Here is a 13,137-nt window from a genome sequence, read left to right as displayed (position 1 = left end):
TGCGCTGCTCTGGTTCGCCAGAAGCAGCTTAGTCATGCTGGCCACATGACCCGGAAGCTGTACACCGGCTCCCTCGGCCAATAAAGCGAGATGAGCGCCACAACCCCAGAGTCGGCCACGACTGGACCTAATGGTCAGGGGTCCCTTTACCTATTTAAAATACCAAGAAATCTCTAAAGTCATTAGACCACCTGCTCAGGCTTTCCCTCAATTTGCAATGACTGAACAGGTCACAGAAAACCTCTCCTCTTTCCAGAGGGGAGGTGTTGTGAGCGGGAGCCATTTCCTGCGTTAGCAGGGGGCATTCCGGTCCCTGCTCAGCTGTCCTGGCTGCCGTGCCGTGCCGTGCCCCCTAGCAGCCAACCAATCAGGCGGAGGCTTGGGGGTGGGGTTTAGCCACTCAAATGCGGCTGTGGCAGTGCTTCCCCCTCATTGCGCTGCTGGTTTTCATCAGATCACTCACCCACCCTCCCTTTAGTTCATCGTTTCGTTTTTGACCTTGCTATGGACCTGTGGTTCATCGCCTTTGTTGCCCAAGGGACCTGGTAGGAACTTTATCCAGCTGGCAAATTTGCAGTGGCCACTTGGTTTTTCGCCTAGGTAAAGAGACCCCTGACCATTAGCTCCAGTCGCGGACGACTCTGGGGTTGTGGCGCTCATCTTGCTTTACTGGCCGAGGGAGCTGGCGTACAGCTTCCGGGTCATGTGGCCAGCATGACTAAGCCGCTTATGGCGAACCAGAGCAGCACACAGAAACGCCATTTACCTTCCCGCCAGAGCGGTACCTATTTATCTACTTGCACTTTGACGTGCTTTCAAACTGCTAGGTTGGCAGGAGCAGGGACCGAGCAACGGGAGCTCACCCTGTTGCGGGATTCAAACCGCTGACCTTCTTATCTGCAAGTCCTAGGCTCTGTGGTTTAACACACAGCGCCACCCGCGTCCTGCCACCCAGGTTTTTCACCTATCTCGTAGCAAATCGCCACAACTTTTCGGGTATTGGCGGTTAGGCATTGGAATATGTTTGTGTATTGGAGGGCAGGGTGTGGCCATCGCCTACCCCTCCACTTTTTGGGTATTCCATTAAAGGAATCCGGCGGTCGTGGATCCTGTCCGACGCCCTTGCTGGGGGCTAGGGCCGTGGCACGACCCCCGGTGACATCAGGGGAGGCTTACAGTTGTATTTGCATCAACAGGCTCCTCCCACTGGTGGTTAACCCTTGTTAGTCTCACCCCTTCCTGAGGGGGTGGAGTCACGCTCTGTTGTTTTATCCAATGCCTAAGCCAATACCACTCACATGCTATAATCAATAAAGTTGTGGCCTTTTTTAGCCCATTAACCTAATATACTGTGTCCTGGTGTCTTTCTTATCCTCAAGCGGGTCCTCGACTCACAATAGTGGAATCAGAGCCTGTTGAACCACGAGGATCAACAACCGGCAATGCAGGAATCTTTTTGCCCAGTGTGGGGTTCGAACTCATGACCTGAGACAAAGAGTCTCGTGCTTTACCAACTGAGCTATCCTTTGTCGATGGCTGGCACGAATGCTTGTCACTTTGAAGAGGTTGTGACATGGCTGCATCTAGGATTTTAGGAGCCTGGGAATGGAAAACCTAGAAAAATCTGCATTTGGCTGTGCGGTATATAAGAACATATGGGCTTTAGCTACCGGGAGGTGGGGAGAGGGGGGAGGAATACATGAAAACTGTGTAAGATCCAGAATGTTTTTAGGTCAAGCTGGAAGGCGTGCAAAGGCGGGCAAACAAGAAGATGATGGGTCTGGAAACCAAACCCTAATAGGAACGGTTGAAGGAGCTGGGGATGTTTAGCCTGGAAAAGAGGAGACTGAGAGGAGATAGGAGGTAAAGGTAAAGGGTAAAGGGACCCCTGACCATTAGGTCCAGTTGTGACTGACTCTGGGGTTGTGGCGCTCATCTCGCTTTATTGGCTGAGGAAGCCGGCGTACAGCTTCCTGGTCATGTGGCCAGCATGACTGAGCCGCTTCTGGCAAACCAGAGCAGCGCATGGAAATGCCTTTTACCTTCCCACCGGAGTGGTACCTATTTATCTACTTGCACTTTGATATGCTTTCAAACTGCTAGGTTGGCAGGAGCAGGGACTGCACAGGAGCTCACCCCATTGCGGGGATTCAAACCGCTGACCTTCTGATTGGCAAGCCCAAGGCTCTGCGGTTTAACGCACAGCGCCACCCACGTCCCAAGGCATAGGATACCCATCTTTAAATATCTGAAGGGCTGCCACATGGATGATGGAGCAAGCTTGCTTTCTCCTGCTCCAGAGGGTAGGACTCGAACCCATGGCTTGAGGTTACAAGAAAGGAGGTTCTGACTAAACATCAGGAAGAATTTTCCAGCAGTTAAGAACCATTTTACAGTGGAATGGTCTCCCTAAGGAGATTATGGGGTCTCCTTCCTTGGAGGTTTTTAAGCAGAGGTTGGAAGGCCATCTGTCAGGGATGATTAAGCTGAGATTCCTGCATTGCGGGGGGTTCGCCTAGATGACCCTCAGGTTTCCCTTCCAGCTTCACAATTTTAAGATTCTGTGATGTAACACTTCTGGGTTGTTAAGAAAGGCTGTTTTGTTTTGTTTTGTTTCAACCAGCGGCTGTTGAATGCCAATGCCGAGCAAACAGGCCTACAAGCCAGTAAGGGAAAAGCGGAAAACCCCCCTGTGAATATTTGTAGGGTCCTGAGGGAACAGGGAAATGTCAACAACGCTTTGCAAAAGAAAGGAAGAAAGAAAAGGGCTTTGCAATTTAACGCCCGACTCAGACGCACACAGCAAATTAGCGCTAATGTGAGATGAGTGGAGTGATACCCGCAGAGGGACTTATTCTGCCGAGCTGAGCGTCACTCCTCTCCGGAGACTGGAGGAAAGCGAAGGAGCGTTTAAAGCTGCGCAGATTAGTTTTGAAGAAGCGCTATGGGGGGTGGGGTGGGGGGAGAGTGTGACTTAATTGCTCGTGGTGCTAATTAGGATTGCTATTGATTCGCGCGAAGGTGGCAGCGCCATCAGGGCAGGAGCCCAGGGCTCCTTTCATCAGAGCGGGCAAGGAATGCGCTGGTCTTGCAATGTTGCAGAAATAAGGTTGGTATATTCAGAAGAAATGGGGAATAATGCATCTGTCCTGACCAGACAGAAGGACTGTTTTGGGGGACAGGGGGTGGGCAGGTTTGGGGGCCTCCCTGATCTTGAGTAGGGTAATTGTGTCCCTGATCAGGTGCGCAGCCTGGGGGCCATTTTGGACTCAAAGCTGTCCATGGAGGCACAGGTCAATTCTGTGTCCGGGGCAGCTGTCTACCAGCTCCATCTGAAACAATCCCTGCCTGCTCCCTGTCTCCGCAGAGTGGTCCATGTTCTGGTCATAGCAGTTAACTTTCAGATAAGGAATCAGCAGCCTCACCTGTCCCGGGGACAGTCTACGGGATATCTAACAATCTGGAATAGCAGCAGGAAGCAGCGGGAAACGGCGCTGGAATAAGGGAATTTCCCGCAAAAAAGGGAAGGTTGTCAGCTATGGTTCTGGTTTTCTCCCTCTTGGACTACTGCCATGCGCTCTACGTGGGGCTACCTTTGAAGGTGACTCAGAAACAACAACTAATCCACAATGCAGCAGCTAGACTGGGGACTGGGAATGGCTGCCAGGACCATATAACACTGGTCCTAAAGGATCTTAACTGGCTCCCAGTACATTTCCGAGCACAATTCAAAGTGTTGGTGCTGACCTTTAAAGCCCTGAACAGCCTTGGCCCAGTAGACATGAAGGAGCGTCTCCACCTCCATTGTCCAGCCCGGACACAGAGGTCCAGCTCCAAGGACCTTCTGGTGGTTCCCTCCCTGCGAGAAGTGAAGCTACAGGGAACCAGGCAGAGGGCCTTCTTGGTGGTGGCACCCTTCCATCAGATGTCAAGGAAATAAACAACTATCTGACTTTTAGAAGACATCAGAAGGCTGCCCACTATTGGGAAGTTTTAAATGTTTGAACTGCCTTGGCTCCATATGCCTGAAGGAGCGTCTCCAGCCCCATTTTTGATGGCTATCCTAGCTGCTCTCAGTCTCGTCTTTTCCAGGGTAAACATACCCAGCTCCTTCAACTGTTCCTCATAAGGCTTCGTTTCCGAACCCCTGATCATCTTGGTTGCCCTCCCCTGCACACCTTTCTGTTCGTACACACACTGATTTTTGGGGGGGGAAGTCACAAATGTTTAAATTGGTGCTTTAAAAGGATTTTACGAATGTGGCCTAAATTAGAAAGGTCCATTAAGTTCAATGAAGGTGATGAGTCTTTAATACAAGGGAGCCCGGCTGGATCAAACCACCTGGCAATCCAATAGATAACTTCTGATACCCTTGGGGGGAGGGAACAAAACTGGGCTTGCATGCGAAACCTGCTTGTTCCAGCAATTACTATTTGGAGATAGACTATTCCTGAACAAGAAGGTTCTATTTAGACACCATGGCTACCAGCAGTTGACTCCTCCTCTTCAATAGTCTACCAATTTCCACTAAAATAAGGCCCACAACTGTGCTGTCCGAGTTTTGAATTGTTAAATTGTACGGCTTTTCCGAAGAGATCAATTCAGCTTGGCAAATTTTTATCCAATCACTTGTGTCTGTAATCAATGCACGAATTGCAGTGACCCCTGCAAATACCTATCCGCCTGCTGCCCGCCCTGCTTCTATAGCTGACTAAAACACTGGCCACCGCCACATCTTGTGGCACTGAGTTCCGCAGGTGAACTGTGTGGCCTGAGTAAAGAAAGTTCAGCAAAACCCTTCAGTGCGAATCTCTGCAGGCAAAAAAGGAAAGGGGGGTGGAGGGAGAAGGAAAGGAAAAGAGAGAGAATAACCTCCTCCCCGACCTTGGAAAAGAACCGGCATGGAGCGTGGTGGATTTCGGAAGATGCACTGGAAGTTAGCGGAGAAGAGGGTGCTTTGGAGTGGCATGCAGGGGATAAGACTGGGATAGAGGAATGCGGAAATTTGCCCCCAGGAGGGGAAAAAAACTAAAGGAAACAGAAAGACCCAGACAAGCCTGACTACGCCAAGCAATGTTAAGAGGAGGAATTTAGGATCGCTGCTTTCTTTCTTTCTTTTTTGCACCCGCACAGCTAGAACTGGTGGACCCCCAGACCTCCGTCCCCACCTCTATCCAGCCCTCCTTGCCCAGGGAAGAGCAGCGGCGGTTGTGAACCGTTGAACATTTCGCTCGGAACATCGGAAAAGGATGCGAGGGTTGGCGGGGGAATCTGCAGACTCGGAAGCGGGGGCCACCCCAGAGTCATCTAGTCCAACCCCGCAAATGCAGTGCAGGATGCGCATCGTGGAAAATCTGACTGCTTCCCAGGAAAGGACTTTCAATGGCGCTATGTTGCTTTCGCTAGATCAGCTTTGCTAGCGGTTTTATACTGTTCTCAGTTCTATTATAATTTAATTGCTCCCCCCCCCCCCACAACTGCTATCTCCGATAGATCTTTAGCTTTCTGCATTTTCCCTGCGTTGGTTTTAATTTTGAGTCCCGGCCCCAGGGGAAAAGGTGGGCCATACATAACGATGGTGATGCTTTAGTTGCGATTCCTGCATTGCAGGGGGGGTGGACTAGATGACCCTTGGTGCCCCCTTCCAATTCTATGATTTGATGATGATGATGATAAACAGGGGTGGCAAGATTTAGCTGCCTGGCAGTTCTGTCTCTCCCCCCCCAACCCCCCAAAAATGTGTGATTCCTGCATCGCAGGGGTTGGACTAGATGACCCTAAGGGTCCCTGCAGTTCTATGATCCTGTGAAAAGCAGGCATCACTGGGCCAGGAAGGGATCAAAGTCTCCTCTGGCTCTCCTCTGGCAGTGGGTGTGCATGTGCGCTCGAATCACGCAGCCTTCACGGTTCCCTTCACGGCTGAGTGTGGCCTGACTCACTGCTTCCTCGCACAGAGAAAACCAGGCAGCCCTGAAAAAAATCTGTGGCCCGCTGGCTGAGCTCCTGGTGCTCACGAACGGGTTTAGGGGTGCTTCTCCATCTTGGCATCTAAGGGGGTTCTTCCTCAACCACCAGCCACCCGTCATGCTGCGCCCAGAAGAGAACGAGGGTGCAGGAGACAGGGCCCACCCCCTCCTCGCTCCCCTCTCAAGGTTGAACGCCTGCCTGGCAGCCGTGATAAATTTCCAGGAAATGACGCCGCCTCCTCGGGACAGCTTAAAGGCTGAGGATTTACGGGGGCACCAGCTTCTGTGGACGAAAGGCCACTTTGTCGGACGTGGGGTGGGTTTGGAGGAGGTGGGCAGGAAGGGGGAACTGGGTTTTAGCCCATGTTTGCCATGCTCAGAGTAGGCCCACTGAAATTGAAGGACTACTCTTCCCCTCCTGCAGTTTCCAGCATCTGCTATTCAGGAGCTCAGACACTGGACACAGAACATTGCCAACATGGCAAGGGTTCAGCTATAGCAATCTCCTGCTCTGTGATTTTAGTCTAATCCTCTTTTCATAGACTCGTAGAGTTGGAAAGCATGCTGGAATCTCAGCGAAAGCATCCATCACAGATGGCCATCCCACCTCTGCTTATAAGCCTTCAAAGTCAACCACCTCCCAAGGGGAATCGTTCCACTGTTGTACAGCTCTTGCAGTCAGAAACTTCTCCCTGATGTTTAGCTGGAATGTCTTTTCTTGTAACACAAATCCGTTGTTTCGGTCCTGCCCTTCAGAGCAGGGGAAAACAAGCTTGTTCCCTCTTCCATGTGACAGCCCTGAAGATATTTGAAGGCGGCCATCATATCTCCGCTCAGTCTTCTCTTTATTGGGCTGCATTGGGTATAATTCCCTCAACCATTCCTCATAAGGCTTGGTCTCCAAACCCTTGATCATCTTGGCCGCCCTCCTCTGCACACCTACCAGTTTGCCAACATCCTTCTTAAATTGTGGCACCCAGAATTGCACACAGGATTCCAGGTTGTGGGATGTGAAACACAATAGCAGTCAAGTACAATATTCCTATGGGATGCGGTTGGCACTGTGGGTAAAACCTCAGTGCCTAGGACTTGCCGATTGTATGGTCAGCGGTTCGAATCCCCGTGGCGGGGTGAGCTCCTGTTGCTCGGTCCCTGCTCCTGCCCACCTAGCAGTTTGAAAGCACCCCTAAGTGCAAGTAGATAAATAGGGACCGCTCTCTAGCGGGAAGGTAAACGGCGTTTCCGTGTGCTGCGCTGGTGCTGGCTCGCCAGAGCAGCTTCGTCACGCTGGCCACGTGACCCGGAAGTGTCTCCGGACAGCGCTGGCCCCTGGCCTCTTAAGTGAGATGGGCGCACAACCCTAGAGTCGAACACGACTGGACCGTACGGGCAGGGGTACCTTTACCTTTACAATATTCCTAGAGTGAACATGTTTACACATGGGGAGGAATTTTTGTCCAGCCAGCAGGTAAACTTCCTGTTTCCTTCTGGGTTGGGACTGACTTCTTCTGCATGTGACTACAGGTGGGCGTGACCTCACCTGTGCAGGTAATGACAAAAGCACAGGGCAGGGCAGCCATCTCTTTGTCTACATGCATCAAAGAAGCAACATCTGCTTAGCCAAATATGCTCTCTTGGCCTCCAGCCAAGGGAGGACAAAGGGACTGTCTCCTTATGAGATAGTTTCCAGGTGTATGTTACTTTTCTAAACTGAGTCTGCCTTCTGGGATCCGATTGTGAACAGAATGTGAGTAAACTCTTTTTACTTTTATAGAAGACTGTGTCGTGTCTTGTCTTTTATGAGGGAATAAGGGGAAAATACCAGAACAGCTATTATAGAGGCTTTAGCGAGCCTGAGCAAACGCATCCGAGGGGAATGTTACTCTGCTAAATAGTGGAACTTGTTAACACAAGTTGGAAAGGCTATAATCAAACAATATATCCTCTCCTGCACCCCTGAACATTCCCACACCGGTGTGGTCTGACTAAGGCAGAATAGAGCAGTACTGTTTCTTCCCTTGATCTGGACACTAGACTTCTCGTTATACAACCTAGAATAGCATTCACTTTTTTTGCTGCTGTATCACACTGTTCACTCATATTCAGCTTGTGGCCCACTAAGACCTCAGATCCTTTCCACAGGTACAGCCAGGAATCCCCCATTCTGTATTTGGGCATCTGGTTCTTCCAGATGGATAATACCTAAGAAATATATCCTCTCTTAGTTTCTATACCCATCCCTACAGCCAGCCAGGCAAGAACACCCAAGGGAGGGAGCAAAGCAGTGGTGAGCGATTGGAGTGGTCCGAGGAGAGGAGGATGTGGCCTAGAGATTGTCCTGAGGGTCAGACAGAGAGGCATTTATCCCCAGGACTAAGGTTCACTGCCTTTGCAGTAAGGTTTCCTAAGCTGATGGACATCTATCATTATCTAGTGTTCTGAAAAGTTTCACCATGATGCAATTTTGAAGGGAGAGGGTCTGGGAAAGATCCTTTATTGCACACATCATAAATGAGGAAGATGGGGACGAAACAATTTAAGTAAATTGCATGTGTGTGCCACGCACAATTTAGACGCGAAGGATGACAAGGGCAAGATGTTGCATGCATGTGTTGTTTCCTCTTGAGAAAGAAGGACAGGTCTTCTAGGAATGCAAACATCTTAAGATGGGAGAGGGGTGGATGGGGAGAATTTTGGAAGATATAAAGCTTTTTGGAGGAGTAAATTCTCTGGACGGGAAGGTTGAGGTGGTGATGTGAAAAGAAGGAAGGAAGGAAGGAAGGAAGGAAGGAAGGAAGGAAAGACAGACATATGGATGGATGGACAAAGCTTCCTTCCGAAAGCTAGATTAGCTTCGGGATTCTGTTCAAAGTTCACAACCACCACCAGCACCCAGGGTTTCCTCTACCCCAGGACGCCCCCCCCCAGACGACACCCCAAACTGTCAATCTCTCAAGCAGCTAATCTTAAATTCTGAGCAAGTCTTGGCCTCCGTGCAAGGGTTGCGTCTACCCGGCTGCTAGCCAATCGGAACTCACAGTTTGTCCCTACGAGAAGCACAGCGGTTTCGAGAGGAGGAAAAACGACAACAACAACAACAGCACGTTATTGAGCAGGTTCCAGCCCAGAGGAAAAACAGGGCAAAAGGTCCAGAAAGCAAACGACACACACGAATGGCACAGAGACAAACGCGGGGGGGGGGAGGGGGCTGCCGGAAAGTGTGGGGCACCCTCCTGGGTCCGACACAGCCGAGGGGAAAGCCCAGATCTGGCGCAAAGAGGGAGGGGTGAATTTGTTTCTGTTTCCCTCGATTTCTCCCAAGTCTTTAGCTCAGTTCTCCAGGCATTTGACGCCTGAGATGTGTGGTTTCAGGACCTCATTCAGATTTAACTGTTTTTAATCAGATGTCAAACAGATAAACAATATATGACTTTTGGAAGACACCTGAAGACAGGGTGTCTTCCTCCACAGGGAAGATTTTAACGTTTGGGCTTTTAATGTGTTCCCAATATTTTGTTGGAGCTGCCAATAGTGGCTGGAGAAACCCAGTCAGATGGGTGGCATAATAATAATAATAATAATAATAATAATAATAATAATAATAATAATAATATTATTTCTGAATTTTAAATGGCTGGAACATGCCCTGGAACCTGCTGGTGAAGGGCAGGAAATAAATAAGTACTATTAATATACTACTAGTAGTAATAGTTTTGTTTTTATCTTGTTTTTAATGCCCTCATACCACTTTGCCAGTAAAGGGACCCCTAACCATTAGGTCTAGTTGTGACCGACTCTGGGGTTGCAGCACTCATCTTGCTTTATTGGCTGAGGGAGCCGGCGTACAGCTTCCTGGTCATGTGGCCAGCAGGACTAAGCTGCTTCTGGAGAACCAGAGCAGCGCAGGGAAATGCCATTTACCTTCCCGCTGGAGTGGTACCTATTTATCTACTTGCACTTTGATGTGCTTTCAAACTGCTAGGTTGGCAGGAGCAGGGACTGAGCAACGGGAGCTCACCCCGTCACCGGGATTCGAACCACCAACCTTCTGATCGGCAAGTCCTAGGCTCTGTGGTTTAACCCACGGCGCCACCCGCGTCCCTACTTTGCCAGTACTCTAGTATAAGGAGAAATTTGCACTAGAATTTGCCAGTACTCTAGTGCAAATTTCTCGTTATACACATTTTCTTAAATGCAATTTTTGCCTGATCCTGAAATGTTTTTGAGAGGACTTTCCTGCAATATTAATGAATTTTATTTATTATTTTCACTAACTTTTTCCCTTTCCCCCCCTTTGCATTCATTACTTGGCAGGAGAGCTTCACTGCAAAACTGTGATAAGTGCAAATTTTGAAGGATGGTTCTGTGCTCATGTTTGCTTACTGTTTCCGAAAGGGTGAATTAGATATAGGCTTGCATTAAAAGCCTAAAAGCACCAAAATCCCTCCTCTGACCCGCTGTTACTGTGTGCATTTGAAAATAGGCTGAATATATTGAAATGTGCCAAAATCACCTCGGCTTCCATCCGACAGCATTGCCTGCTATTTTTGAACAGCATCACAAATTTTAATCTATGGGACAAACTTTGTGGAGGGTCTGGGGGGCCTTTCCTGTAGTTGTATTGCTTTAAACTGTTTTTAATATTGCATTTTAATATTACTGTTGTGTGTTAATTGTTATAACCTGCTCTGGTACCTTAGGGAGAAGGGTGGTAATAAATTGATAAATGATGAGATAATTAAAAATGTTTGATTATACCAAAACAGCAACCCTGAAGCTTTTTTTCTAGAGATTATAGGGACAGAATTCCCTCCCACCCCCCCAAAAAAGATGGTTGAGTTGTTTATGTATGTAACTACAGCAGCTAGGATTCTTTATGCACAGAAATGGAAAGATGAAGGAGTTCCCACCGAAGAAAAATGGATAAGAAAAGTGATGGACTGTGTTGAATCAGAAAAGCCAACAGCTAAAATAAGAGAACTTAATGACGATTGCTTTATGGAATTATAGACACATTTTCCAGGCTATTCAAAGAAATATTATAATTCAATGAATTCGTGAGCAGGATTTGAACTATGAGCAACAGAAACAATTAGACATTATTGTATTACGGTTAGGATATAAAAGATGCAGTAATGAGATAGAATGAAAACCCCCTACAGAAAATGGAATGCAATGTTGATAAAACAAAAGAAATAAATAATTTGCACTGGAACTTTATGTGAAATTTGTGGACATTTAATATTATATATATATATATATATACATACACTGCGTCTACTCCTACTACTAATGATAGTGGTATTATTATTATATTTTGCTTGTGATAATGTAGGTCTTTGAGTGAATTAATGTCTTGTTATCCCTTTGCAGCCATGCTGCATCTTTGTACTTCCAGGCTGTGATGCTTTGTGGTTTGCATTTTTTAGTCTTCGTTATTCCACACGGCCTTTTTTCTTCTTTATTATGCTTGCGCTTGGGATTTTTGGGTTAACAAAAAGCAAAAGGAAGTGGGGGAAATGATGGGATATCTCCATCCTGGAGAAAGCGGAGAGACTCGAACTCAGCACCAAGCAAACCCAACGAGCTCAGCGGGTGCAGGAACCTGGTTTTCCCCTCGGCTGCGGCAGGGGGCACCAAAGACCCCCTGGGCGAGTGCCATCCTTTCCCCTGCTATGCCCTCCTCGGCGGGAGTAGAAGAACCGGGACTTACCTCTCACACACACGGACCGTCCAGGCGGCGATAATCCAGGAGGAGATGCTGAAGACCAGGAGGACCGTCCCGGGGCAGATGGTCATGAGGGTCTTCATGACGAAGCGGGTGTTGAAGTTGATCTTGTTGAGGGCCCCGATGCTCCGCGAAGAGGCGTCGGTGAAGAGTTTGCTGTGGAGGAGCATGACCCGCCCGATCAAGTAGAGGCGGAGGAACATCGGGATTGAGAGGATGATGTCCACGTCGGTGTTGGCTTCTGAGGTGGCGTACGTGAACGCCAGGCGGGTCGTCCACGTGAAGAAGTACTGGCCCGGGATGGGGTGGATGGCGCAGACCAGGAGCTCCAAGGTGATGAAGAAGATGCGCTCGTAGGTCATGGCGATGCGCCAGTCGTCCGCTCCGTTGTCCACCATGAACAGCTGTGAAAAGGGAGGGACGGCGTTCAGGTTTGCAGGGTACAGAAACTGCACACCTGTCATGGTTAAGGAAGGTGGGCACTTACTTGGCAAGGGCCCTTTGCAACCAAAGGAATGCACATGGTAACTAGCCAATTCCTGATCTTACTTAATGAGTCTTTTATACATTTTATGTGTTTAATAGGCATTGATTTTGTGGATGATTGCTTCCCCCTCTTATGATTCTATTGTCTAACAAAGGAAAAGGGTAAAGGACCCCTGGGCGGTTAAGTCCAGTCAAAGGCGATTATGGGGTTGCAGTGCTCATCTCCCTTTCAGGCCGAGGGAGCCGGCGTTTGTCCACAGACAGCTTTCCGGGTCATGAGGCCAACATGACTAAACTGCTTCTGGTGCAATGGGACACCGTGATGGAAACCAGAGTGCACGGAAATGCTGTTTACCTTCCCGCCAGAGTGGTACCTATTTATCTACTTGCACTGGCGTGCTTTTGAACTGCTAGGTTGGCAGGAGCTGGGACAGAGCAACGGGAGCTCACCCCGTCATGGGGATTCGAACTGCCGACTTTCTGATCAGCAAGGCCAAGAGGCTCAGTGGTTTGGACCACAGCGTCAGCTGCATCTAAATTGTCTAAATTATGCCAATATAGGCTGAATGAAGAAGAAGAAGAAGAAGAAGAAGAAGAAGAAGAAGAAGAAGAAGAGGAGGAGGAGGAGGAGGAGGAGCAAGAACAAGACCACCACCACCAACAACAACAGATGATTGATAGATGTTAAATAGATATCCCCCCCCCAAGAGTGACACTTACAATTTTGTGGTTCGGATTGAGGGGGATGGGCACCTCCCAACCTTTTCCTGCTACTCCCCCCCCCAAATATTAATAACTGCAAAACACCATGCTCTTCCTTCTATGCGGTTGAGACGCTCGCATTCATCACAATCCCATTGATTCATTTCTTAAGGGCGCAATCCGTCCTCCACTCACCTGGGAGTGAGACCCATTGAATTCCGAGGGATGTACACCTGAGCAGGTGCGGAAAGGATG

At 48.9% G+C, this 13,137-nt stretch overlaps 2 protein-coding genes across 3 annotated transcripts in view; one reads left to right on the top strand and one right to left on the bottom strand.

Moving 5' to 3' along the window:
• KCNN1 (potassium calcium-activated channel subfamily N member 1) overlaps positions 1–13,137 on the bottom strand; it is an 80,820-nt gene that overhangs the window by 19,082 nt on the left and 48,601 nt on the right. For both annotated transcript variants that reach the window (XM_081895652.1, XM_081895653.1), the window contains exon 4: positions 11,680–12,098. In XM_081895652.1, coding sequence (XP_081751778.1) covers positions 11,680–12,098 — 419 coding nt within the window. The remainder of the gene's footprint in view (positions 1–11,679; positions 12,099–13,137) is intronic.
• The window catches only part of BABAM1 (BRISC and BRCA1 A complex member 1), a 192,886-nt gene that overhangs the window by 167,331 nt on the left and 12,418 nt on the right, over positions 1–13,137 (top strand). The window lies entirely within an intron of this gene.

Source organism: Podarcis melisellensis (assembly GCF_964234715.1).
Source record: "Podarcis melisellensis genome assembly, chromosome: 18".
Lineage (NCBI taxonomy): Eukaryota > Metazoa > Chordata > Lepidosauria > Squamata > Lacertidae > Podarcis > Podarcis melisellensis.
Note: the sequence above shows the minus strand (reverse complement) of the source record. Positions and strands in the feature narration are given on the sequence as shown.